This window comes from Scyliorhinus torazame, chromosome 3, assembly GCF_047496885.1.
Source record: "Scyliorhinus torazame isolate Kashiwa2021f chromosome 3, sScyTor2.1, whole genome shotgun sequence".
Classification (NCBI taxonomy): domain Eukaryota; kingdom Metazoa; phylum Chordata; class Chondrichthyes; order Carcharhiniformes; family Scyliorhinidae; genus Scyliorhinus; species Scyliorhinus torazame.
Window position 1 is genome coordinate 120181740 of NC_092709.1, and position 27843 is coordinate 120209582.

Sequence of the window (27843 nt, forward strand, 5' to 3'; positions counted from 1 at the left end):
CTGTCGGGTTTACAGAAGCTACATGGAGGCAGGAACAGTTTTAAAAGCTATATAATTAAGCACTTTAATTTTAAGTTTTCAATTCAGGGGTCCACTAAGATTAGTAGTTCTGAGGTCAGATTGTTTATTTGGGAAATTTATGGCTCTTGGATGCATTTAGCCTTTTAATGCGTCGAGCAAAAAAAACACCCCCTAAAGAACAGATGGTGGGTGGAGAAATTATGATGTGCAAGGGTTCTTTAGTGCAGTCAAGATACCCAAAAGCCCGTCCCACTGCTGGTCAAGAAAGGATAGGTGCTCTTCAAAAACAGTGAGGCAGTCAACACACACACTGGAAGGAACATTTCAAAAACCTCCTTCAATGTGAATGTCTTCAACTCCATCTCACAGCATGCCACCATTTCTGCACACTCCCAACCCAGGACAAGGTGGAAAAGGCCATCATACAGCTAACGGTCAACAAACTACCAGGAGCAGATGGAATTTCCGCCAAACCATGAAAACATTGCAAAGAAGTGCTATAGGCACAAATATATTACCTAATTTCCCTTATTTGGAAGGAGGAGAACATGCCAGGAGATCTCAGATGCCGTAATTGTGACCATCTTCAAAAAAGATGACCAGTCCAATTGCAGTAACAACAGAGGAATTTCCCTGCTGTCGACCGTAGGGAAGGTCATCGCAAGAAAGTGCACTGGTAATGTTGGGAATAGCATTAGACAGGAGATAAGATAGCCATGTGATAAAAGAACATCTGTGATTATGAATGACTTTAATCTGCCTATAGATTGGGTGAGTCATTAATCACCGTACAATAGAGGAGGAATTTCTCGAGTGTATATGGGATGGTTTTCTGGACCAATACATTGAGGACCCAACAAGGGAACAGGCTATCATGGACTGGGTGTGTGCAATGAGAAAGGATTAGTTGGTAATCTAATCGGGGATATGGTGTACCGGCCGGAGAGTGGAACTGAGTCCACAAAAATCAGCCATGACCTCATTGAATGGCGGAGCAGGCTTGAGGGGCCAGCTGGCCTACTCCTGTTCCTAGTTCTTATGTAATCTAGTTGTGAGAGAATCCTTGGGAATGAGTGACCATAATATGATACAATTCTTTATCAAGGTGGATAGTGAGTTAGTTGATTCTGAGAACAAAGGGCAGGATTCTCTGACCCTGAGGCTAAGTGTTGATGCCGTCATAAACGCCGTCGCATTTTACGACAACATCAACAGGCCCTGAGGATAAGCAATCCTGCACACTACAGGGGGCCAGTATGGCACTGGAGCGACTCTCGCAGCACCAGCTGCCGATACCGGCGTTAAACGGTTGCCGCGGGTCTGCGCATGCACGCTGCGACCAGCCCATGCTCGCGCATGCGCGTTGCGACCGGCACACACTCACGCATGCGCGCTACTTGCCTTCTCCACACTGGCCCCGATGCAACATGGCGGAGAGCTACAGGGGCCGGCGCGGAGTTAAAGGCCCCCACCAGGAGAAACCGGCCCGTCGATCGGTAGGCCCCTATCGCGTGCCAGGCCACGGTGGAGGCTCCCCCAGGGTCGGATCTCCCCCCCCCCCCCCCCCATTCTGCCATGCACGCTGAGGTCCCACCGGCTCGGACCACACGTGAACGGTGCTGGCGGGACTCGGCCTATCTCGGCAGCCATTGGCCCGTCCCGCGCGGAGAATCGGCAGGGGGTCTGCGTACAGCGGCACCCGACCGGCATTGTGCTGCCGGCGCCAATGGCACCGACTCTCCGGTGACCAGAGAATCGGCGGACTGGCCTCGGAGCGGCGTCGCGTGAATCGCGCCCAAGGTCCTGAACCTCAATCCAGGTCATTATGGTGGTATGAGGCATTTGCTGGTGATGATGGACTGGGAAACTTTACTGAAAGGAAAGGCAGTGCACAGGGAGTGGCAGGCATTCACGGAACAAATAAGTGAATTTATTCCTATTTGACCCAAGAGTAGCCAGGGAACTGTGGCCAAACCATGGCTTACAATGGAAATTAAAGATAGTATTTGATTCAAAGACGAGGCATACAAATTACCAAGAAAAAGAAAAAGACCTGAGTATTGGGAATAGCTTAAAATTCAGCAAAGGAGGACCAAGGGTTTGATTAAGAAGGGGAAAATACAATATGTAAGTCAGCTTGCGGGGAACAAGAAACTGACTGGAAACAGAAAAAGATTGATTAAAAACTAATATAGGCCCCTTACAGTGAGAAACGGGGGAATTCATAACAGGGAACGAAGAAATGGCTGAGGAACTAAATTCGTACTTTGCTTCTGTCTTCACAAAAGCTGACATGAATAATATACCGGAAGTTCTGAGAAACACAAGTTTCAGAGAGGAGCGGAAGGAAATTATCATGAGTAAAGAAATGGGTTTGGGGAAATTAAAGGGATTGAAGGCAGACAAATCTCCAGGCCTGATAATCTTCATCCTAGAGTGCTTAACTAAGTGGCCTTAGAAATAGTAGATCCATTGATGATAATTTTCCAGAATTCTTTGGACTCTGAAATGGTTTCTACATGTTGGGGAGTTGCTAATAGAACCCTGCTACTCAAAAAGGGATGTAGAGAGAAAAAAGGGAACTATAGACCATTGAGCCTAACGTCAGTAGTAGGGAAGTTACTACTTCCATTATCATTCACAACACAGCATTTGGAAAGCGATGGTGTAATCAGACAAAGGCAGCATGAATCTACGAAAGGGAAAACATGCTTGACAAATCGACTAGAATTCTTTGAAGATGTAACTAATAGGGTTGACCAGGGAGAACCAGTGGATGTGATTTATTTGGACTTTCAGAAGGCGTTTGACAAGGACTCATAGCAGATAACTATGTAAAGTCAAAGTGCATGGGATTGTAGGACGTGCCTTGAGATGGATAGAAATTTGGTTAGTGGACAGAAAGTTGGAATAAATGGGTCTTCTTCCGATGGGTAGGATCTGTGCTAGGCCCCAACTGTTAACATTATATATTAATGATTGGATTGGATTGGATTTGTTTATTGTCACGTGTACCGAGGTGCAGTGAAAAGTATTTTTCTGCGAGCAGCTCAACAGATCATTAAGTACATGGGAAGAAAAGGGAATAAAAGAAAATACATAATCGGGCAACACAAGGTATACAAATTAACTACATAAGCACCGGCATCGGATGAAGAATACCGGGTGTAGTGTTAATGAGGTCAGTCCATTTGGATGGGGAAACTAAATGTGGGATCTCCAAATTTGCAGATGGTACAAAGTTAGCTGTGAGGAGGATGCAGAGATGCTTCAGTGAGATTTGGACAAATTGAATAAGTGAGCAAATGAATGGCAAAAGCAATATAATTTGGATAAATAATAATAACAATAATCTTTATTGTCACAAGTAGGCATACATTAACATTGCAACAAAGTTATTGTGACAAGCCTCTAGTCGCCACATCCCGGCAACTGTTCGGGTAACACAGAGAGAATTGGGATTGACCAAATTACCTAACAGCATAGGCTGGATTCTCCGCCCCCCACCGCCAAAATCACATTTGGCGATGGGGCGGAGAATCCTTGTTGGCACAAAAAATCGGGACCGGCGCTGGTTTCGCAATTCTCTGCCCCCCGAAAATTGGCGTCCTCATGGAGTACGCCGCACCAAGTAACCACCGCCTCAGGCCATTGCCTGAGGCCTGCCCCGTGATGCTCCGTCCTCGACCGGCCAAATTCCCGACGGCGTGGTTCGAACATGGTCCCACCGTCTGTGATCCTCGTGTGGCGGCTGCCGATCGGTGGGCAGGGGGGGCTTCATTTGGGGCTGGGGGCAATGTGTGTGGTGCGCAAGTGGCCAATCGGGGGCACTATTTTGGCGGTCCAGGAGGCTGTCGCTGTTGCATGCGCGGCCTCTGACCCGCCGCAAGTGCGGGGGGCCGTATCGGCAGCTAGAGCTGCAAGCTCTATGGCAGCTGCCTGCTAGCCCCCAGCAAAACAGGGAATCTGTGGCTATTTGACGTCAGTTTTCCTGGTGTAAAAGACCACCGTTTTCCCGACGGCATGGGGACATAGTTCCAAAAACAGAGAATCCAGCTCCATGTCTTTCGGGACTTGTGGGAGAAAACCAAAGCACCCAGAGGAAACCCACACAGACACCGAGAGAGCGTGCAGACTCCACACAGACAATGACCCAAGCCGGGAATCGAACCTGAGACCCTGGTGCTGTGAAGCAACTGTGCTACCGTAAATGCGAGGTTATCCACTTTGGCAGCAAAAACAAGAAGGCAGACTATTATCTGAATGGCCATAAATTAGGAGAGGGAAAGTGCAACAAGAACTGGGTGTCCTCGTGCACAAGTCACTGAACGTAAGCATGCAGGTAGAACAGGTGGTAAAAAAGGCAAATGGTATGCTGGCCTTCATTGCGAGAGGTTTCGAGTACAGGAGCAGAGCTGCAATTATACAGGGCCTTGGTGAGGCCACCTGGAATATTGTGTGCAGTTTTGTCCTCTGTTATAACCTGCCTACTTACCATTGGCTGGGGACTAATGACAATCCCACAATCCTGTGGGAGTATGAGCTTCCCCAATGAGGGGGGCGGAGAAACCATGAGTAAACTCCTAGTATAAATAAAGCTGGCCAGTTTAGGAACCAACAGGAAGGAGTGTGCAGCAAGGGAAGTTGCTGCTGCTGTTATATATATATATATATATATATGTTATTGTAAATAAATGTTATTACTTTGTATCCTTAAAACTCGTGCTGGATTCTTCGTGGCCCTCACAAAACTGGCGACGAAGGTTAAAGTGAATAGCTGTCTACACTGCTGAAGCCACCTCCCTGGATTTTTGTTGGATACAGGTTGGAAGTTGTTTTCTATTATACCATGCCTCTGTACAGACGTTTGGATGTTTTTGATGCTGCGCTGGAAAGCTGGAACCAGTACACACAACGGATGCGTTACTATTTCCGGGCAAACAATATCACCGAAAACGAGCGCCAGGTGGTCATATTGCTCACCGCCTACGGCCCGCATACGTTTGGGGTGATTAGGAGCCTTACGTACCCAGCTGCGCCGGACACCAAAACGTTGATGAACTTGTGAATATAGTGGGGCAACATTTTAACCCAACCCCGTCCACGATACTCCAGCTGTTTAATACCGCTGAGAGGACCCCTGGAGAATCCCTTGCCGATTTTCTATCCAGGCTACGCAGGATTGCGGAGTACTGTGACTATGGTGAGACCTTGTCAGAAATGTTACGCGACCGTTTGGTTTGCGGTATTAACAATGCGGCCACCCAGAGAAAGTTATTAGCTGAGCCAACATTGACTTTTCAGCAGGCCATTCAAATAGTATTGTCCCGAGAGAGCGCAGAACGAGGAGTGCAGGAGCTACAGGGAATGGAAGTGCATGCCTTGGGGCGCAACCCCTTCCGTCAGAAAACGTCCCCCCGCACTCCTGCGGTACCTTGGGCGAGGCAACGTCCGGACCGACGCCAGTGGCCGTCGGACATTCCTCCCCGAAGGGAGCCTTCTCCAGAACCAATGGATGAGGAGTCAGACTTGTAGGCGCCGACCCGGTCGCGGACGGCGGTCCTGGGGGTGCCAGAGCCGCCATTGTTCCGACCGAAACTGGGACCAGCCCAGGGGCCGTAACTGGGACCAGCCCAGGGGCAGTACCTTCCATGTGGATGAACCTGCGGCGACTACTCCCGAGGACGTGGAGACGGAGGACGACTGCCTGCAGTTGCATTGTGTGGTAGCTCCCCGTGTGGCCCCCATTAAGGTGACAGTACGGGCCAATGGCCACCCGCTTGAGATGGAGTTGGACACTGGCGCAGCGGTCTCCGTGATCGCCCAGAGGACATTCGACCGCATCAAGCAGGGTATACAGACCCTTACATTAACCGACTCACAGGCCAGGTTGGCCACCTACACGTGGGAACCACTGGACATTGCAGGAACTACAATGACCCCTGTTGTTTATGGACACTAGGAGGGGCGTTTCCCACTTATGGTGGTGCGCGGCCATGGGCCCAGCCTGTTGGGTCGGGACTGGTTGCGCCATTTGCGGTTGCAATGGCAGCACATCCTCCAAACAGTTTCTGAAGGGTTGACTGAGGTGCTAGGATGATACCCAGATGTATTCCAGCCTGATTTGGGGAAAATAAAAGGGGCCGTAGCCCGTATCCAAGTCAAACCAGGGGCCACGGTGCCTTACGCCTTGCTCGAGAAGGTAGAAGGGGAGCTCACTCGTTTGGAGAGTTTGGGTATTATCAGGCCCGTCCGTTTTGCTGACTGGGCAGCATCAATTGTACCTGTAATGAAGCCAGATGCCACAGTTCGCTTGTGTGGCGACTAAAAACTTACAGTGAATACGGCTTCCCGACTCGACCGATATCCAATGCCTCGCAGAGAGGATCTCTACGCGAAGCTTGCAGGTGGACTCTCGTTCACAAAATTAGATATGAGTCACGCCTACCTGCAGTTGGAGCTGGACCCTGCCTCCCGACCATATGTAACGATTTAAAAAAAAAAAAAAAAAAATTTTATTAAAGGTTTTCATAAAATATCAATAACAAAATGAGAAAGAAAAAAGAACCCAACAGGGTTAAGTACAAAACACAATCTAAAAAAGCAACCCCCCAAACCCCTCACCCCCCCCCTACCTAAATAGTAAATTAACATTAACACCCCGACTTAAGACAACAGGTGTATACACCCCCTCAGACCCTTCCAGTGTAAATAACATAAACAAAAATAAAGTAAACCCCCACCCCCACCTCCTGAGCTGCTGCTGCCATTGACCAATGTCTATCGTTCTGCCAGGAAGTCTAAGAACGGTTGCCACCGCCTAAAGAACCCTTGTACTGACCCTCTCAAGGCGAATTTCACCCTCTCCAATTTAATGAACCCTGCCATATCGCTGATCCAGGATTCCACCCTTGGGGACCTCGTATCTTTCCACTGAAGGAGAATCCTTCGCCGGGCTACCAGGGACGCAAAGGCCAGAATTCCAGCCTCTTTCGCCTCCTGCACTCCCGGCTCCTCTGCCACCCCAAATATTGCGAGCCCCCAGCCCGGTTTGACCCTGGATCCTACCACCCTCGACACCGTCCTCGCTACGCCCTTCCAAAATTCCTCCAGCGCTGGGCATGCCCAGAACATATGGGTGTGATTTGCTGGGCTCCCTGAGCACACCTAACACACCTGTCCTCACCCCCAAAGAACCTGCTCATCCTTGTCCCGGTCATGTGTGCCCTGTGCAGCACCTTAAACTGTATGAGGCTGAGCCTCGCGCATGAAGAGGAAGAGTTCACCCTCCCTAGGGCATCTGCCCACGTCCCCTCTTCGATCTCCTCTCCCAACTCCTCCTCCCACTTACCTTTCAACTCCACCACCGAGGCCGCCTCCTCCTCCTGCATCACCTGGTAAGTTTCCGAGATCTTCCCCACTCCCACCCACCCCCCCCGAGAGCACCCTGTCCTGTACTGTGTGTGGCAGTAGCCGTGGGAATTCCACCACCTGCCGTCTGGCAAACGCCCTTACCTGTAAGTACCTGAAGGTGTTCCCCTGGGGGAGCCCATACTTCTCCTCCAGCTCACCCAAGCTCGCGAACTTCCTGTCCACAAACAGGTCCCCCAACCTTCGTATCCCTGCCCTGTGCCACCCCGAAAACCCTCCACCTGTTCTTCCTGGGGCGAACCGGTGGTTCCCCCGTAATGGGGTCCACGCCGAGGCCCTAACTTCCCCCCAAAGCCGCCTCCACTGCCCCCAAACTTTGAGGGCCGCCACCACCACCGGGCTCGTGGTATACCTCCTTGGAGGGAGCGGCAGCGGCGCCGTTGCCAGCGCCCCCAGACTCGTACCCACACAGGACACCGTCTCCAGCCTCTTCCATGCAGCCCCCTCCTCCTCCATCACCCACTTGCGCACCATTGTCGCATTGGTGGCCCAGTAGTACCCACAGAGGTTGGGCAGCGCCAGCCCCCCCCTATCTCTACTCCGCTCCAGGAACACCCTTCTCACCCTCGGAGTCCCTCGCGCCCACACAAACCCCATTATACTCCTGTTAACCCGCCTGAAAAAAGCCTTCGGGATAAACACGGGGAGGCACTGGAACAGGAACAAAAACCTTGGGAGCACCGTTATTTTGATTGACTGCACCCTACCCGCCAGGGACAGCGGCAACGCGTCCCACCTCTTGAACTCCTCCTCCATTTGCTCCACCAGCCTTGTAAAGTTAAGCCTATGCTGGGCCCCCCCGGCTCCTGGCCACCTGGACCCCCAAATATCTGAAGCTCCTCTCCGCCCTTTTTAGTGGGAGCTCGCCAATCCCCCTCTCCTGGTCCCCTAGCTGAACTACGAACAGCTCGCTCTTCCCCATATTGAGCTTGTACCCCGAAAAGTCCCCGAATTCCCTAAGGATCCTCATTACCTCTGGCATTCCTCCCACCGGGTCCGCCACATACAGCAGCAGGTCGTCCGCATAAAGCGACATCCTATGCTCCTCCCCACCATGCACCAACCCCCTCCAGTTCCTCGACTCTCTCAGTGCCATAGCCAGGGGTTCAATCGCCAGTGCGAAGAGCAGGGGGGACAGGGGACACCCCTGTCTCGTCCCTCGGTGCAACTGAAAGTACTCGGACCTCCTCCTATTTGTGGCCACACTCGCTATCGGGACCTCATACAACAGCCTAACCCACCTGACAAACCCCTCCCCAAACCTGAACCTCTTCAGCTCCTCCCACAGGTACCCCCACTCTACCCTATCGAAGGCTTTCTCAGCGTCCATCGACACCACTATCTCCGCCTCCCCCTCCCTCGCCGGCATCATAACGTTCAAAAGCCTCCACACATTCGCGTTCAACTGTCTCCCCTTCACAAACCCCATCTGGTCTTCATGGATGATCTGCGGCCCTCAATCCTCGTGGCTAAGACCTTCGCCAGCACCTTGGCATCTACATTTAGCAAGGAAATCGGTCTGTAAGACCCACACTGCAGGGGATCCTTGTCCCGCTTTGGATCAAGGAGATCAGTGCCCGGGACATCGTCGGGGGGAAAGCCCCCCCCCTCCCTTGCCTCATTGAAGGTCCTAACTAACAGCAGGCCCAACAGGTCCATATATTTTTTATAGAACTCGACTGGGAAACCGCCTGGCCCCGGTGCCTTCCCCGCCTGCATGTTTCCTACCCCTCTGATCAGCTCCTCCAGCCCAATCGGGGCCCCCAGTCCCGCCACCAGTCCCTCTTCCACCTTTGGAAACCTCAATTGGTCCAGGAAACGGCCCATCCCTCCCTCCTCCCGTGGGGGCTCGGATCGGTACAATTCCTCGTAGAAGTCCCTGAAGACCCCATTGATGCCAACCTCACTCTGCACCACGCTCCCTCCCCTGTCCTTAACTCCCCCGATCTCCCTAGCTGCGTCCTGCTTCCGAAGCTGATGCGCCAGCATCCGGCTTGCCTTTTCCCCATACTCGTAGACCGCCCCCTGGGCCTTCCTCCATTGCACCTCCGCCTTCCTGATGGTCACCAGGTCGAATTTGGCCTGGAGGCTGCGCCTCTTCCTCAACAATCCTTCCTCAGGTTCTTCCGCATACCTCCTGTCTACCTTCACCATCTCCCCCACCAGCCTCTCCCTCTCCCCCCGCTCCTTCCGCTCCTTGTGGGCCCTGATGGAGATCAGCTCTCCCCTCACCACCGCCTTCAGTGCCTCCCATACCATCCCCACTCGGACCTCCCCGTTGTCGTTGGTCTCCAAGTACCTCTCTATACTTCCTTGGAACCGCTCGCTCACCTCCTCGTCCGCCAACAGCCCCACCTCCAAGCACCACAGCGGGCGCTGGTCCCTTTCCTCCCCCATCTCCAAGTCCACCCAATGCGGGGCGTGGTCCGAAATGGCTATTGCCGAATACTCGGTATCCTCTACTCTCGCTATCAGCGCCCGACTCAAAATGAAAAAGTCGATTCGAGAATAAGCCTTGTGGACATGTGAGAAGAATGAAAATTCCCTAGCCCCCGGCCTTGCAAATCTCCAAGGGTCCACCCCTCCCATTTGGTCCATAAATCCCCTCAACACTCTAGCCGCCGCCGGCTTCCTACCCGTCCTAGACCTGGAGCGATCCAGTGCAGGATCCAACACCGTGTTAAAGTCTCCCCCCATTATCAGGCCCCCCACTTCCAAGTCTGGGATCCGACCCAACATACGCCGCATAAAACCCGCATCGTCCCAGTTCGGAGCATACACATTGACCAGTACCACCCTCTCTCCCTGCAACTTAACCATTATGTACCTACCGCCATTATCTGCCACAATGCTTGACGTCTCGAATAACACCTTCCTTCCCACCAAGATCGCCACCCCCCGAATTTTTGGCATCTTGCCCTGAGTGAAACACCTGACCTACCCACCCTTTCCTCAGTGTTAGCTGGTCTGCCACCTTCAGGTGTGTCTCCTGGAGCATAACCACATCCGCCTTGAGCCCCTTCAGGTGCGCGAACACGCGGGCCCGCTCAACCGGCCCATTCAGTCCCCTTACATTCCAGGTTATCAGCCGGATTAGGGGGCTACCCGCCCCCCTCCCCCGCCGACTAGCCATGACCCTCTCCTCGGCCAGCCATGCGCCCGCACCCCACACCTGGCCCGTTCCCCACAGCGGCATACTCCCTTCTTGACCCACCCCACTCGCTCCAGCTCCTCCTTGATCTTAGAAGCAGCAACTCGATTCCCCCCCCCCCCCCCCCCCCCCGGGCTAGGACCCATCCTAGCTGGTTTACTCCCCCCATTGCACTTCCGCAAGTCAGCTGACTCCTGCTGACCCCGTCCACTCCCGCCTCCCCTTCGACTCCTCCCATTGTGTGGCACACCCTCCTCTCCTGCTCCCCATTCACAGGCTCTCCCCCTCCGTTCTAAGCGCGGGAAACAATCCTCGCTTCCCCGGTCTGTGTTGTGAGTAATTCACGCCGGTGGGACTGGGTCAAACTCGTCGGCCACTCGGCCCATCGAGACCCGGAGAATCCCGCCAGCGCCCGAAAAACGGTGCCGGAGAATAGGGAAAGCGGGGTCGGGGCGGCGAGGCGGGATTCGCGCCTTCACCTGGGGATTCTCTGACTCGGTGCAGGGTCGGAGAATCCCGGCCCATGTCTCCACAATCACAAACAAGTCATACCCATGTACACCAATTTGCACTGTTAATTCATTGTGAATTCTATGAGCATTCAGATCCAGTGCTTTTAGATATGTCCTTTTAACATTGTTTGTACTATGGCCCTATTTATTGCTAACTCTAGTGTCCTCTGCCTTCCACCTTTGCTTTCTACTTTTCTGTCTTCATTTCTATCTTTCGACCTCAGGTTCCCATCCCCTTTCCATTCTAGTTTAAAATCTACCCAGCAGCACGAGCAAATGCACCTGCGAGGATATTGGTCCTGCACCTGCTGGGATACAACCTGCCCAGCTTGTATACATCCCTCTTCCTCAACATTAGTCCCAGTGCCTTAGGAATCCAAATACCTCCCTTTGATGCCATTTCTCCAACCAGGCAGTTATCTGGTCAACCCTCTTCCTCCTGTTCTCACTCGCACATGGTGCTGGAGTAATCCTGAGATTACTACCTTTGAGCCCCCCCTTAGCACACTATATTCTCACTATTAGCTCACTATATAGTGAGGAATTCTCCACTTTATGGGGGGGCTAGGTTGACGCCGGAGTGGTTCTCGCAGCTCCAACTGGCGGCGAAGGGCCGGCGCGAGTTTGCGCATGAGCGGAATGGGCAGCGTATTTCTGCGCATGCGCAGAACGGCCGGTGTATTTCCACGCAGGCTCGGGGGCACCCTTCTCCGCACCGGCCCCCGGGCAATATGGGGAGCCCTACAGGGGCCCGGCGCTGAGGAATGAAGGCCCTCACGGAACCAGCCCGTCAATCGGCAAGCCCCGATCGCGGGCCAGGCCACCATGGGGGTCCCGCCCAGGGTTGGATCCCCCCAGGATGGCTCCCGCACAAGTGTGCAGGTAAGTACCTGCCAAGTCCCGCCGTGTGTGAGGTGAGTAATTCACGCCGGTGGGACTGGGCAAAACTTGCAGGCCACTCGGCCCATTGGGACCCGTAGAATCACAGGGGGCGCCGCTGTCGACGGCCCCTGACCAGCATGGCAGGAATCCCGTCGGCACCCGAAAAACAGCGCTGGAGAATAGGGAAGACGGTGGTGGGGTGGGATTCGCACCTCCCCCCCCCGAGGATTCTCTGACCCGGCGCAGGATCAGAGAATCCCGGCCTGTATCTCTTCTTACACACATCGTTGGTACTGAACCAATATGGATCACAAATTCCGACCGTTTACCCTCCCTCGTCAGAATGCCTTGCAGCAACTCTGTGACACAGCATTCTGTGCTGTATGACTCTATGACTTCATGACATCCTTGGCCCTGGGACCAGGGAGGTAACATACCATCCTGGTTTCATGTGTGCAGCTACAGAAACGCCCATCTGTTCCCCTAACTGTAAAATTACCTATCACCATTGCTCTCCCACTCTTTTATCTACCCCTCCCATGCAGTTGAGACACTTGTGGTGTCACAGACTTGGCCCTTGCTGCATTCCCCTGAGAAACCATCTGCTCCACCAGTTTCCAAAATAAAAAAACTGTTAGAGAGGGAAATTGACCCAAGGACCTCATGCACTGTCTGCCTAGTCCTTTTGCTCCATCTGGCAGTCCCCCATTCCCTTTCTGCCTGTACACTCTTCACCTGTGGTGTGACTACCTCACAGTATGTGCTATCCCGAAGATCTCATCCTTGCCGATGTTCCACAGTGACTCCAGTCACACATTCAGTTTTGAAACACAGATTTTGAGTAACGGCAGCTGGAGACATTCCCTGCACATGTGGTCACCCTGGACACTGGAAGTGCCGCTGACTTCCCACACTGCACAAGAGGAGCTTTGTGTATGGCCAAGCTGTCCTGACATGACTTCAACTTAAATCACTCCTTGTACTTGTACTCCCTCTAGTTTAGGGGATGTTAAGGACAGTAGAAATACTCACCAGGTCCTACTTACTGAGGCTGCTACTCTTCTTTCTGAGGAAAGTTAGAGAAGGAAAAGATCATCTCTCTCCCACCTCACCGAAATCCTTTGGTTACCAAACTCCAACTTTCGCACTCTATTGCAGTCCAAAGGCGCATGCCAGTGCAGGCAAAGGCAGCACTTAAAAAATGTAAGGACCCTTCCTATTGATTCCGTTAGTTCCTATTTCCTTTATTTTGTCTTTATCGGTTTTTGGTTCATGGATCATTAATGCAGACATACTCCTAAATTGAGCTGAGGAAGTAAGGAACTCAAAGTATCAAAATAGTACTGTGTTATAAAGTTTTATATTTTGGGCAGAAGAACCCAGACTTTATGACACCCAAGAGATTGGAGGGATCTGTTTTAATTTGTTGGCTGATGGCCAATGGATTGGCCAGGGACAGTATTCTGCCTGGTAACCAACTGCAATTGGTTTCTGTAAGGTGAGGTTTTCCAGAGAGAACCCATGACAAACCACTAGACCATCAAGGTGGAAGTAGCTCCCTCTCTCTGCTCTGCTGCCTGCTGTCTGAAGGCAGAAACTTCTAGACCTTCAAAGAAGTAGTTGTCTCTCTCTCGCTTTCATCTTGAATGCTGGCTGCTTGCTATTTTTGTGAGTCAATAGTGAAAACTATTACAAGCTGAAAGAAAGGATAACATCCATCAGAAAGCCGAGACTGAAGATAGAAGTTAACTAGAAGCCATCCATCTGAAACGAAGACTTTTTACTTTTATCATTATTTTACACCTCTCTTTCCCCTCTGTGTTTGTTTTTCTGTTTGTATATGTGTAAATGGTGGGACCAAGGTAAAAGGGGGGGGGGGGGGGGTTGAGATTTGATCGTAGTTAACCAATTGCATTTGTTGCCTATTTAATAAAATCAGAGAATCCCTACAGTGCAGAAGGACGCCATTCGGCCCATCGTGTCTGCACCAGTCCTCTGAAAATGCACCCTACCTAAGTTCACTCCCTCAGCCTATCCCCGTAACCCCACCTTATCTTCACAACCCTGGACACTAAGGGGCAATTTTGCATGGCTAATCCACCTAACCTGAATATCTTTGGACTGTGGGAGGAAACTGGAGCACCCGGAGGAAACCATGTAGATATGGGAAGAAAATACAAGCTCCACATAGTCAGTCACCCAAGGCCGGAAGTGAACCTGGGTCCCTGGTGCTGTGAGGCAGCAGTGCTAGCCACCCTGCGACCATGCCACAATTGTTATTGTTAATGATAAGAAGTTAATTTGCATTTATGTTTACAAACCTGCTGACTAGTTATTGGGCAGCCGAAGATCTCAGGTATTTTAAAATTAATTTCAACCATGTTGCGACTCTGGGTCAAGTGGGGTTGGAATTGACCATGCATTGGCCCAGGGTGTCATAACAAAATAGCTTACTTTTATGCTCAACTGAATCTAGCCTCTGGAAACCCGTTTCGACCAGTTATCTAATTAACTGGTTGCAGCTACAGCAGAGCCTCAATGAGCACTACTCTAAAGCTGAACTAAAACTCCCCTTTATATCATTTTCTCATAATATATTATTGGCAAACATAATGGGAAATAAAATATCATGGCCTTTTAAAATCAGCAACAAATTGCATTTCTTCAAGTATGAAATAATTCACCATGGCAAAGAAGTGTGTGGCCTTTTTAGCCAAGATTATTAAAAGTCTCCTTCAAATTATTAGAACAATTTATTCAACACGAGAAAAGGGTGCTGGTAGGCTATAGTTTAAATTGTGATCCTTTGAAATTTGGCATTCTTGCATTTTCTCTCATGCGGTATTCAAATTCTGTACTACCAAAAGCATTACAGTAATAATACTGGGTATTACTTCAATAGCATATATTTTAAAACTGAACACCCCCACACGATAATAATTTACACTTTTTCCTGATTAATCGCGATTTGTCATTTTAAGAACCTTCATGAAATTTTAATGTATATTCAACAAATTTTCTATTACTTTTTTTTCTCTATAGGTAATTCATCAGGCCAGTGGGAGTGCAGCCCATCACACCATCCACACCCAACCAGTCGGCAAGCAGTTTGACAGGGTGGATGATTTTTTCATTCCATCTACAACTCTCATCATTAATCACATCAGGTAGGTGTGCAACCCATAACAGGATCAATTTCACTCTCAGTTTAAGCTTTCTGTGGGAGAAGAATTAAAAAAATACCCAAAGGTAGCAGCAACAATAATTTTACAATGGAGATAAAACTGTAAAGATTCCTGATTTTATTTTAATATGTCCCAGTTAATTAGCATGAAATTCAGTTGGCCTGAAATTTATTGAAACATTTGTAGTTTTATTGATTTGTTTTTCTGTGTAGTCAAAAATAGAGGGACGTACATAGACAAGTTAGTGGAAAATACAGCAGAGGATAGCTAATATATCATCAAATCCAGGAGAGGAGGGAGGGTGAGCGATGCAATTTTTGCCACGTGGATTGTATTGGATCTAATATCGGCACATGTAATTTTCCCCATGTCAATGAGGAATGGATAAATATTGACCTTCAACCAAGCACACTAACATAGTTATTGTCTTCACAATAACACTGGTGCACAGCTGTAGTAAAGACATATATCACACCGTGTTTAAGCATTTAATTTCTCACAAATCTGAAAATCCAACAGAATCACCAGGTAATATGGAGAGAAGAAGGTTAAGAGGAGACTTAATAGAGGCATACAAAATGATCAGGGGGTTAGATAGGGTGGACAGTGAGAGCCTTCTCCCGTGGATGGAAATGGCGAGCACGAGGGGACATAGCCTTAAACTGAGGGGTAATAGATATAGGACAGAGGTCAGAGGTAGGTTCTTTACGCAAAGAGTGGTGAGGCCGTGGAATGCCCTACCTGCAACAGTAGTGAACTCGCCAACATTGAGGGCATTTAAAAGTTTATTGGATAAGCATATGGATGATAATGGCATAGTGTAGGTTAGATGGCTATTGTTTTTTGACTTCCCATGTTGGTGCAACATCGTGGGCCGAAGGGCCTGTACTGCGCTGTATCGTTCTATTTTCTATATATCCGCCAGCGATTATTAAAAGGGGGGGACACTCTGCCTTCCAGAGATAGTACAACTCTCCAATTTGCTGGAGGTGGCCTCCCAGAACATGGGGGCCTACACCTACGACCGCGTGGCACCCTCGTGGGCCTCGTGGGCGCAGCCATCAATTGACCCGGGTGTGACGCGAGCCTGCGCCGAACAGCGACCCACCAACGCCGGAGGCTCGAAGTGTTACTTCTGCGGCCAGAGTAATCACCCCCCGACAACACTGCCCAGCACGGACCACAACTTGTAATGGCTGTGGGAAGAAGGGCCACTTTGCAAAAGCCTGCCAGACCCGATCTCCCCCTAAATCATCTAGGCCCAGCAGCGTTGCCTGCTGCCTGTCGGGGCCTCCCCCAGCTGCCGCGCCACCCACCATGTGCGGCCCACGGGGGCCGCCATCTTGCACCTCACACGTCACGTGCGACCCACAGGGGCCGCCATCTTGGAGGCTATCTTGCACCTCACCCGCCACGTGCGACTCATGAGGGCACAATCTTGGGACCACTCCACAGCCTCCCGGGAGCCCAGCTCACCCGACCGTACGCTGGCCGCCGCTACCTCCGACTGGCCGACCGACCGCCTTCCGATGCTCGCCTCATTTGAAGCCTACTTGTGACAATAAGCGATTTTCATTTCATTTCAAGTCCAAATACACTACATCCACTTGTTCTCCCTTAACTATTCTACTAGTTACATCCTCAAAAAACTTCAGTTGATTTGCTAATTATGATTTTCCTTTCATAAAACCTTGCTGGCTTTGTCCCATCTCTCATCCCATTACTGGTTGGTAATTCTCCCTTTTTCTCTCCCTCCCATTTTAAACAATGGGGTTACATTTTCCACTCTCAAATCTTTAGGAACTGTCCAGAGTCCATTGAATTTTGGAAGATGATCACCAATGCTTTCATTGTTTCCAGGACCACTTTCTTCAATAGTCTAGGACGTAGATTACCAGGCTCTGTTTATTTGTCAGTCTTTAACCACATTAATTTCCCCAGCACTATTTTTTTCACTAACACTGACTTCTTTCAATTCCACCCTCTCACTAGACCCTTGGTTCCCTCACATTTCTAGGTGATTATTTGCGCTCTTTTTTGTGAAGACAGAACCAAATTATGTGTTCAAATCTTCTGCCATTTCTTTGTTCCCCATTAGAATTTACATTTGTATTTACTAATCTTTTTCTCTTCACGTATTTATGGAAGGTTTTTGTAATAATCCTTGAAAGAAAGAACGTTAACTCCTGGCTGACTCGCCAATGTTAGAATCTTTCATTTGAAAGGGATCTTAACCTGTCGAATTACGCCAAGTTTGGGGGAAGCTTAGTTGATGAATCAAAGTCCTGGCGCAATACGACAAGTTGTAAGATTTGTAATATTTCTGGACTATGCCAAGTTGTTCGATTCCTAGTATTATTCGACTGCGTAAAGTTGAAGGAATTTATACCATTTCTGCTATTGGGTTATCAGTAGCACTTTGCGACTACTGGAACTCAGCAGAAATTTCAGTTAAAACTTCTCAGGTGCCAAAAAGAATTGTTTTATTTGTAGTTGCTTGATTACAATTTGAAAGTCATTTAAAAGGCAATTCGTAGACAATTCGAACCTTTCAGAGAATTACATACATTATCTTTTTTGCTTAGGCAGACAGCTCGAAAGTAACTTTTTTAAACGGTCAAAGTCTGGCAATGAAACATGAAGAGAGAGAGAAAGCTAATCTTCAGCTAAACTCAAAGTCAAAAGTGGACTAACATCACTGACACAGACTGGTAGACTGACAGGCTGACAGAACCCCCAAAAGACATCTCTAAAATGGAGACTAGAATCAAAGACAGAAATTCAGGACAGACAACACAAGACAACACACCAGACAACACCAAAATGGCGGGCGGCAACTTTTCAGTTATACACTTTCATATCTGTCTTAAGTCATCTAATCACACCCCAATATAATCCTAATTGGTTTGGGTTAGACTCAAACACATTTGATTTGATGGCAAGCCGTCCATCTTCAATGTGCAACGTTAGCTTTTCTGACCTAGCTGTTATCTGCATTGTGAACAATGGTGCCTTCATGTTGCTGTGGTATTCAGTCCTTGTCCTTGACAATTAGCACAGCAGTGTCAAATCGTCTTGCAACTGTGCTGTTTTAATGTCACACTGACTCTGAAAATATGCATTTTCCAGAACAATGGACCTCAGTAAAAGTGAATTATGCTGTATAAATGGGTATTTAAAACTGGGGCTCAACACTCATGCTTAAACAGCTATCTTTTACCTATACTGGTTGTATTCGAAATACCTGGCTTCGACAGTCGGCCCTTTGATAAATCGAAAAATTAAGTGAGATATATCAGAAAAGATTAAAATACATCATTAATGCGATAGGATAGGTAAAAGCGCAAAGAATAACTCATTCATATTGTCATTACAGTTTCAAACAATAGAATGGACACTTAACATTGCAACAGGCATTTCAAAATAATTCTTATAATTAATAAATTAATCACATTTGATCACATTGGTATGTTATGTAAATGATGAATACAGCTACACAGGAGAATAGGATTATTCTTATTGTGGACATTCCAGTGTGTCCAAACCACCCACAAATTTTATCCCAGAGAGAGATAAATTGGGGTGGATCCAGTTTTTTGATTTCTTTTTGGATATGTAATGCCAAATCTTTAACTTCTTTCGAGTTATCGGGAATGAAAGTGCAACACTCTGCACCAATCAGGGCTCAGGTGCCACCTTTTTCAGCTAGCACACAGTCCAGTGCCATTCGATTTTGTAATACTACAGTTAACATTCTACAGATCAGATATACTGATTGAAAATTGATATCATGATTACATAATTCAGCAATAAACAATTAATAATAACTTCTTGTATACAAATAAAATGATTATACAATAAAAGTTGAACATATGATCTAGTAATAAATGGTAAAATGATTATCAAAATTGATGTCAAGTCTTTGACATCTTCTGGATTATACACAAAAGCTTGTTGAAAGGGTTAATTTTCTTGCAGAGACAAAAAGAGACGTATAGCTTGGAATGCTGCCATTTGCATCTCTAAACTTTTTTTTTGTCACTGAAATGGGCTGGGAGTAAAAGTTGGATTGCTGCCAAATTCCCGTTATCAAATGTCTTTGAACGATCTGTTCTTTTGGCTTTTAATCAAAGATTGTTGGTTTTTTTTAAAAACCAGCTTCCACATTGTTTGAAGTTTTAATTTCCAGGCTAATTTTAAACATTTATTTTAAAATATCAAATACAATAACTTATTAAATATATAACTGAACCAATCTTGTGCTGTATCTTGATTTTCTGTCGATAAATTTGTCGATTCTGTTAAAGGAAATACAGCTAACAAGATATGTTAATTTCTTTAAATTAATAAAGCAACGTTCAGAATAATGACAGTTTTCTTAAGTTGACAGTTCTTGGCAACTTTTTAGCGATACATTGAGGTTTCTTTAGCTGCTTTGATGGCAGCCGTTCTGTTCTGAGTAAGTTCCCTTTTTCGCTTGGAAATTTTCTGTCCCAAGTAAACATCTTTCTGGGCAATTTGTGCTTTGTGAAAGCTAGCTTTGTGACTGTTGGTACTGAGGTGGTTCAAGACCACCCGTAAGTCTTTGTCATGATCACCTTTATTGATGGAGGTTATCAGAACATCATCTTCATATTGGATAATGGTGGAAGGCCGAACAGGCAGTTGCCTGAGATGATTCTGTAAAGCCATGTGGTAAACAGTTGGGCTATTATGATACTGTTGTTGATTAACTGTAAAGGCAAACCATGGTTGTAGTTGCTTAGCCAGTGTTGCTGACCAGAAGCCAAACTGGGTGTGTCTTGTTGGTACGTGTTACATGGTTGACCACGAGGTGGAGATGTATTGTAGTGAACATTGTCTACTTCATTATCATTTCTCGAATCCATCCGTTGTTTTTGATAGCATTTTGCCATCCAGTGTCCTACTCTACCACAGAAAAGACATTGTGTATTTCCTTATGTGATTTTAATGGAGCAAGGGTACATGTTTGCTCTGGCGCCGGTGGTGAAATTGTAGTTACTGCTGATATTCCTGCAGGTGCTGCAACAGCCGCCGCTGGAGCAGCAGGTAACATGGGCTGGATTTGAGCAATAGGCTGCATTTGAGCAGCTGCAGTGTTAAAAAGCAGAAACTTTAGACTGTGTTGTGTGAAAGTAAACTGCATCACAATTTCAGGATTTTGTGACATAACTATACTAATATGATTGATTAATGACATTTCAAATGTAATTAAGTGCGCAACAGGTACATATCCATGTGTACGTGAGGGAACTGACTTTGATGTTTTGCATTTGAACATTAAATAATCGCCTGGTTGGAGTATAACTGATCAGTTGTGGCAGAAACCGCCTGATCTCAGGGTAAAACCTTATACAAAGGAACATGTGAAATCAATACAGCACCTTGGCAGGTGTTTGATAACGCATCATTACTGCATACTAAAACAATTGCTCTAAGTGCAGCAATTCTGCGGCCCACAGGGGCCAGCACAGGCACCACGGGAAACGTGGGGGCACGGCCCCAGACCGGTGTCAGAGACGTGTGCCGCGTAATTGATGTGGCGCCGCGGCCCACTCAAATAGACGTGAACACCCACACACAGCCAACGCTTCAAGATGGCAGTCTGCCCTGCAGCGCCAAGGTTCAGATACCGCAACCTCTAAATGCTCCTGGGCGCCGTCAAGCAGAGGAGGGAGGCCCTGTACCGCGGACCCGGCTGCAGGACCGCAGCCAACATCATCCTGCGTATGTGCAGGGAGGTGAGCTATGCCGTCAGCGCTGTCGGGATGACACCCAGGACTGGCGAGCAGTGTCACAAGAAGCTGAACGGTCTACTCAGGGCAGCCAGGGTGAGTACACAGCACTGTGCCCATGGCACTAACACCCCTACCCCCCACACATGTGACACTGCCCCCCCCCCCCCCAGGGGGACGATACAACCCTAGCTGTGACCCACATGGCTGCACCCACCCATGCCAGCCGCATTGGTCAGATGCCTTGTGCACCTATGCCAACATAGACCCAACTGCTGAGCTGCATGCGTCGGACCACCTAATACTGCTTATGTTTGTGTGCCCCTGCCCCAGGATAAGAGCGCCCATAACCGCCGAGAGCACGAGAAAACCGGAAGGGGTGCACCTGAATTGCAATCCCTCACTGTGCATGAACAGAGTGTACTGGACGTAGCTGGCAGACCCGAGGACTGGGAGGTTGCCCATGTCGAGATCGCAGGCGCACCATCAAGTGAGACCCCCTGCCTGGCGCCAGCCCCTCACCTCACCCGTCCCCTCACCCCACCCGCTCACCTCCATCCGCCTGTCTAACCATGCATGCTATATTGACAGACATGGCACCACAACCCAGGGGACCAACACACGGGACAGACAAACATGACAACCAGGGTACCCCGGACTTCGGGTCCGATGAGGACAGAGGGGGCATTCCGTCATTGCTATCTCCTACACCCTCCACCATCGCAGAGACTATCACATCGGTTGGGCTCTTAAGCGATGAGGCTTCTGGGACACTTCCTGGTGCGCCCTACACAGCCGCTCTGGTACAGCAGGTGGAGGTAGGAGCAGCCGAGGGGTCGGACGGTCGGAGGGCAGACCTGTCCCAGGATCCAGCTGCCGCTCAGACAGGTCCCGGGTTCCTGGAATTTCTACACCCACCCAGTGACCCGATGAAGTCAAGAGACCCAGGGACGAGAGAAGGGAATGACAGCCGGTTTCCAGAATCTGCAGACGCAGATGGAGGAGTGCATCGGTGAGCAGGAGCAGGGAATGGTGCCGGTCATGAGTGCCACCCAGGGCGACACCGCACGTTTGGCGTCCGCGGTGGAGGCAAAGGGGGCGACAGTGTCGGACATGGGTCGGAGTATGCAAAGCCTGGGGCTTTCTGTGCACACGGCTTCCATGGCCCAGGTCAGGGCTGCCCTCTCACAGGCAGCCATGAGACAGAGCCAGCTGCACATCGCAGCGGCGCTCAGCAATGTGGCCCAGTCTCAGCAGGCCATCGCTGAGAGCATCGGCGCCTTTGCCCAGGTGCACAGACCCAGACCCTGAGCTCCATGGCTGCTATCTTTCAGAACCAGAGCGAGCCTCCAGGGGAGGTCCCAGAACACTGCAGCACCTCGGACTCCCCCCCCACCCCCCCCCCCCCCACTCCCCCAGTGCATATGGTGGGCAGTGGGCAGCGGGCAGAACAGGGTGGCAGCACGCCATCCTGGCCGCCCGAGGCGCGGCCTGGCCCATCCAGGCCGGGCCACCCCTGGAAACAACCGCCAAAGGGAATCCTAGTCACAGGGCAGTTTGCCTCTACTTCTGCTGTGCCGCCTGGGGAAACACCTAGACGTAGTCATAGGGCCCGGAAGGTCAGAAAGGTAGACGGGTGCAGGGCATTAGTTATAGGGGCTAGGGCACATGTACAGACTTTCCCTTATTAAACTCACTGTAACACCTCTGAAAGCTGCCTCTGTGCTCAGTCCGATGCGTGCGGGGATGGGGCGGGAACATGAGTGTCAGTGTGGGTGAGGGTTGATGGAACGTTGAGCTCTGGTGAGTGTGACATGCGCCCCCCCACCCCTCCCCCCGCCTTGTCGCCCACGCCATCCTGCCCCCAGCGAGACGACAGGGCCATGTGATGCAGTATCCAGCTCGCATACAGGGACCATCCAGGTGGAGGATGAGTCAGACATTGTGTAACGATGTGGAGCTCAGAGCTCATCGCAGAGCAGGCTGTCATCATCCTCCATGCCATGGACCAGACCCGCTTTCACTAGCAACCGTGTGAGCGCAGCTCGTTGTGTCGCAGGTGGATGTGTAATGCGTGGTGTGCATGCGGGTGATGTGGTGGTGGGGGAGGAGAGGATGGTCGGTGGCAAGGGAGGTGGGAGGTGAGGGTGGTCGGTGGTGGGGGAGGTGAGGGTGGTCAGTGGTGAGGTGATACCGTACTGTACTGCCCGTGCCCATGCTCAGCAATCCCCCCCCCCCAAATCGGTGAAACGTGCGGCTATCAACTCCTCCCATGCTCGCTGGCCTAGCCGGTGGCTTTGGACAGCCACCCGTCCCTGTCCAGCCCCCATGTCCCATACATTGCCCACCCCCTCCCACTCCACCTCCTCCACCAGCACATCGCCCCTCTGCTGGGCTATATTGTGGAGGACGCAGCGTACCACAACAAATCGGCCAACCCTCTCCGATGGGTGCTGGAGGTCGCACAATGGGCATCATTGTAGGGGTGCTCCGCGTTGGTCTCTGGCCTCCGCATAGGCGTCATCAGCCACGACTGCAATGGGTAATGAACGATTGTGCCAATATGAACGCGTCATGCACACTGCCTTGGTAACGGGCGCAGATGTGCAGGATCCTCATCTGGTGGTTCATGGAGTAGGACCCTTCCTATTATTCATGAACATAGCCCTGTTATCCGATGGTGACCACATGACGACGTGCACCCCATCGATCGCTCCCTGGACCATGGGCACCCTGACAACTGCAGTGAAACCCGCTGCCAGGACATCTTGGTGGGCGCGGTCCACGGGGAACTGAATGTCCATGATGTCATACAGGGCATCAGGCACTTCACGGATGCACCGGTGCACTAACGCTTGGGAGATGCCAGCTAGGTCCCTACTCGTCGACTGGAACGACCACGTCACGTAGAAGTTCAGGGCGACCATCACCTTGAGAGGGCCACCAGGAGAGGGTGTTCACTCCCAGTCCCACGCGGTGCCAGGTGTGCCATCAAGTGGCAGATATGGATGACGGTTTCCCGCCTCACCCGGAGTCTCCTCCTGCATGCCCTGCCGAGAGGTCCTGGAAGGACATGCGGTCCAGTACACATGAGGCCTCAACAGGCACCTCCGTGGCCCTGGCACCGCCTCCTCCTCCCCCCTCTCCTCGTCCTCCTCCTCTTCCTCGGAATCCTTGTCCTGTGGCTTCCCCTCGTCGTGGTCGTCGTCCTCCTCCTGCACCTTTCGCGCGGGTAGCCCTCCAGCCTGAGCGGCTGCCACCTGACTCACTGCGGCATGCACCTCTGCTGCAGCCTCCACCGCCTCGCTGTCATGCCCCTGCTCCAGCTTCATGGAGGACAACGACTCCCGCCTTGGTGGCAAACAGCGCTGGAAGATACCCAAACATTACGATCTGCAGGGGGTGGAGGTTAACAAAGTTTCATCTTTGCGCATACCTCCCTCCATAACTAGGTGCCATTGGCTACATGGTCAACCCGGTTGGCAGCTGGCGCCCCAGCCATGCATGCCCCTCACCCCCACCCCCTCGGTGCCCCGACTCCTGTTGCCCGTCCCTCCTGCCAGGGCCACCGTCTGATTACACTGCCCTCACTGGGGGCTGGCGTGGTGCGGCCCTGGATCTACCCGCCAGTGCATACCGCCAACTGGGTGGGGGGGCCCCATGAGGATCCAGCACACATTCGAATGGCCGGGATGCCTGGGCTGAGCCAACGACTGGGGTGGGTGCCCATCTGCGTGGCCGCCGTCATGGCATCCGTGGCGTTGGCTCCACCCTGTCATGAAGGGCCCTGCCCGGCAGCCGCGTGTCTGCCCCATCCCCTCGACCCTGGGGGGCCTCCCTCACACCCCCTGCAACCACGGCCATGCCGTCTCGCTGTCCTGGGGTCCCCACACGCCGACCCCTCCCTCCTCCGGCTGCAGCGTCAGCTACCACGACTGGTTGACGCTTTTTTAAAGCATGTTAGAACCACGCCGGCATGACCATCCGGACTGCAGTATCGTTGGGGGCCCAGAGAATCGCACGCCAGGCCACCTCTAGCGATTCTCCGGGCTGCACTGTGCCCGCCGCGTTTGCGCGGTTTTAGCCGGTTCGGAGGTTCGCGACCCGGCGTCGGACCGACGTCGCAGTCTGTCTCGGCATGAACGCCGATTCTTCGATCCCGCACCGACTCGAGGAATCCTGGCAATTATATTGATTTTGAGTGATTTTGTGGCAAGGAGAATGATTCACAGTTAGATGCTTTACAGATTTTGTTGTGCATTGTTTGCACTTTTGCAGTTTGCAGTTTTCTCAAGTGCAAGTCAGTATATTTCTAATTTTCCTGGTATTTTAGGCATGTTTCCTTAATATAGATTTATTTTTGGAAGTACTGCAAGTAATACTCTATGTATCTTTATTTGCAGATTTGGATTTATTCTTCACAAAGGTGAACCAGCCCTTCACAAAATTGACCTTGAAACTATGACATACATTAAGACCATCAGTTTGAAAGAATATAACTGTGTCCCACAATCATTGGCCTATACTCACCTTGGTGGATACTACTTTGTTCATTGTAATGCTGGCAGTACAGTTGCAACTGAACCACAAATCATAATTGACAGTGTCACCGATTCTGTAATTGGCTACAATGGTGATATATCAGGTGTTCCTTACATTTCTCCAGATGGACATTACTTGGTCAGTATAGATGATCAAAATGGTCTCATGAGAGTTCAGTCCATTACCGTCCAAGGGGAAATCCTGGAATCCTTTGAGATTCACACAAACCTTCATATCACCGACGCCACCTTTCAGCCTTCTTTCACCGAAGCCAACCAGTACAATGTCTTCACCAGCTCCGGTGTGCAAACGGACGTGCTCTTTGTGGAACTCTCCACAGGGAAAGTGAAGATGGTGAAAAGCCTGAAAGAACCGATGAAGATAGAAGAGTGGCCATGGAACAGTAAAAACCGAGTAATTGCAGGCAGTGGTCTGTTTGGCCAGTATCTTATGACCCCATCAAAAGAATCTTTGTTCATTCTGGATGGAAGGCTTAATAAACTAAACTGTGAAATCACTGAAGTGGAAAAAGGCAACACAATAATTTGGGTTGGTGAAGCATAAAAGGATAAATCTAAAAAGGACTTATCTAATTCCTGGGTTTCCACTGCATTTACTCTGCAACTTGTGCTACATCAATTTTGTTCTTTAGTCCACTGCAAAAGATAAATAATTAAAGACAAAGCAAGTTTGCAGACATAAAGACCAGGAATGTTCACCTGACATAACCATAGATACCAATTGAATTGCCTAATTTATTTGTGCGATTAACAACTAAGATGTAGGCTGCAAATGTTAAGTTAACTTGTACAAGAAAGCATTTTCAGCTACAAAATCTGTTAGCTATACAGAATTTAAGAGCTGCAAGGAATTATAGAAGACATACTAACACCCATTTGTGCGTTTTTACCCTCTTTTTCCATTTTTACTTTCATATAAAATTGGTTTGTCGATTCCAAAATCAAAAATGATCTCACTTAATATTTCAAATCCAGAATTATTTGTACCTTGGAGCAATAAGTTTCCAGGAAGAGGGTTAATTATTCCCATTTTGGCTACATGTTGTTTGTAACACAGAAAAAAGCTGTCCCAACAGTCCCAACATTTTATTAGTGCTGAGAGTAGGTCCAAGCAAGTACTGATTAATTCAATAATACAGCAAGTAGTGATGTCCCCAATATCAGTTTATAGATCGTGGAAAGAAGTAATGGGTTCCTCTTCCTCAGCAGATGTATTGATGCGAAACCAGTTTACACTAAACTGTGAACACCTTTTCAGCAACATATTGGGACTCTCAATCAATTTGTAGTTAAATGTGGTTCAGGCAATTTGTGCCGTGCTCCAATAATGGCTCATAATGTTTTTAGGTTTCTGCTTGAAATTTTCTAGGTTGACTTCCGACAACTAGTTGTGTCTTGTTAACAAGATTTTATACCTACGATCATGTATGTATATAGCAGATTCTAGGCCCTGTGATTGTCAGCTATTAGTTGGAAAATATGGTATGTGGGAAGAATCTGCTCAATTACTGCGGCTGACTGATAAGATGTTTTGATTTGTAGCGACTAAATGTTCCTCTTTTTTTTTTTAACCAGTAATGTTTTATCTTGTGGACATCGACAATGTGAAATGTCTCTTATGTAAACATCTGCCTGTCAAATATACATTGTTCTATGTCATGTAATGGGTATCCTAATTTCCAAATGTTGTCTATGTAGAAAGTTGCTTGACACTGGAGGCAAATAAAGATCTTACATTTTACATTTTGTTGTTTGGTGAGTCTGAATCTGTTGAAACTTTTGATCCACGTGATGTGATACAAGAGAACATTGGAAATGTTTCTGAAAGTATCATTGCACACTTATTTTAAGAGGCTCAAATTATTGATATTGATCCCCAGTGCTCAACACTTGAAAACACAAACATAAGCATGCTGCATGAACAGTGTCTAGGCATTTTGTTGGAGATGCTCTGCTGCTTCCCCGTCAACACTTTGGGTGGGACTTTGTCAAACAATGAGGAGCATCAGAGCTCATCTCACAGCGAGTCATCATCCTCCATCCCGTGGACAAGATTGCTGATATTGCAGACCCAGAGCCACACCCTGTAGTGCTGCTGGTAGAGGGGAGCTGGGGTGGAAGGCTGGAGTGAAGAAAGGATGGATGTGGGAGGATGTGAGTAGCAATGGGGGAGTATGGAGTGGAGGGTCAGGGTGGTTGAGCCTCCGGTGGACAGGCCCCCAGTCGGTGAACCGGGAAGTAATCAGATTGCCCCAAGTGCACGCAGAGCGTGGCCTCCTGCGCCTGGTTGGCTCCATGCCATGGTCCCCCTGGCTATCAGCCCCACCTCTTCATCAAATGAGG

At 49.6% G+C, this 27843-nt stretch overlaps 1 protein-coding gene across 5 annotated transcripts in view; it reads left to right on the forward strand.

The window, feature by feature from the left end:
• fstl5 (follistatin-like 5) overlaps positions 1 to 27241 on the forward strand; it is a 1269795-nt gene extending 1242554 nt beyond the window's left edge. For all 5 annotated transcript variants that reach the window (XM_072496156.1, XM_072496159.1, XM_072496157.1 and 2 more), the window contains 2 exons: positions 15040 to 15164; positions 25342 to 27241. In XM_072496156.1, the coding sequence (XP_072352257.1) occupies positions 15040 to 15164; positions 25342 to 26044 (828 nt within the window). In that variant the 3' untranslated portion in view covers positions 26045 to 27241. The remainder of the gene's footprint in view (positions 1 to 15039; positions 15165 to 25341) is intronic.
• The last annotated feature ends 602 nt before the right edge of the window (positions 27242 to 27843 follow it).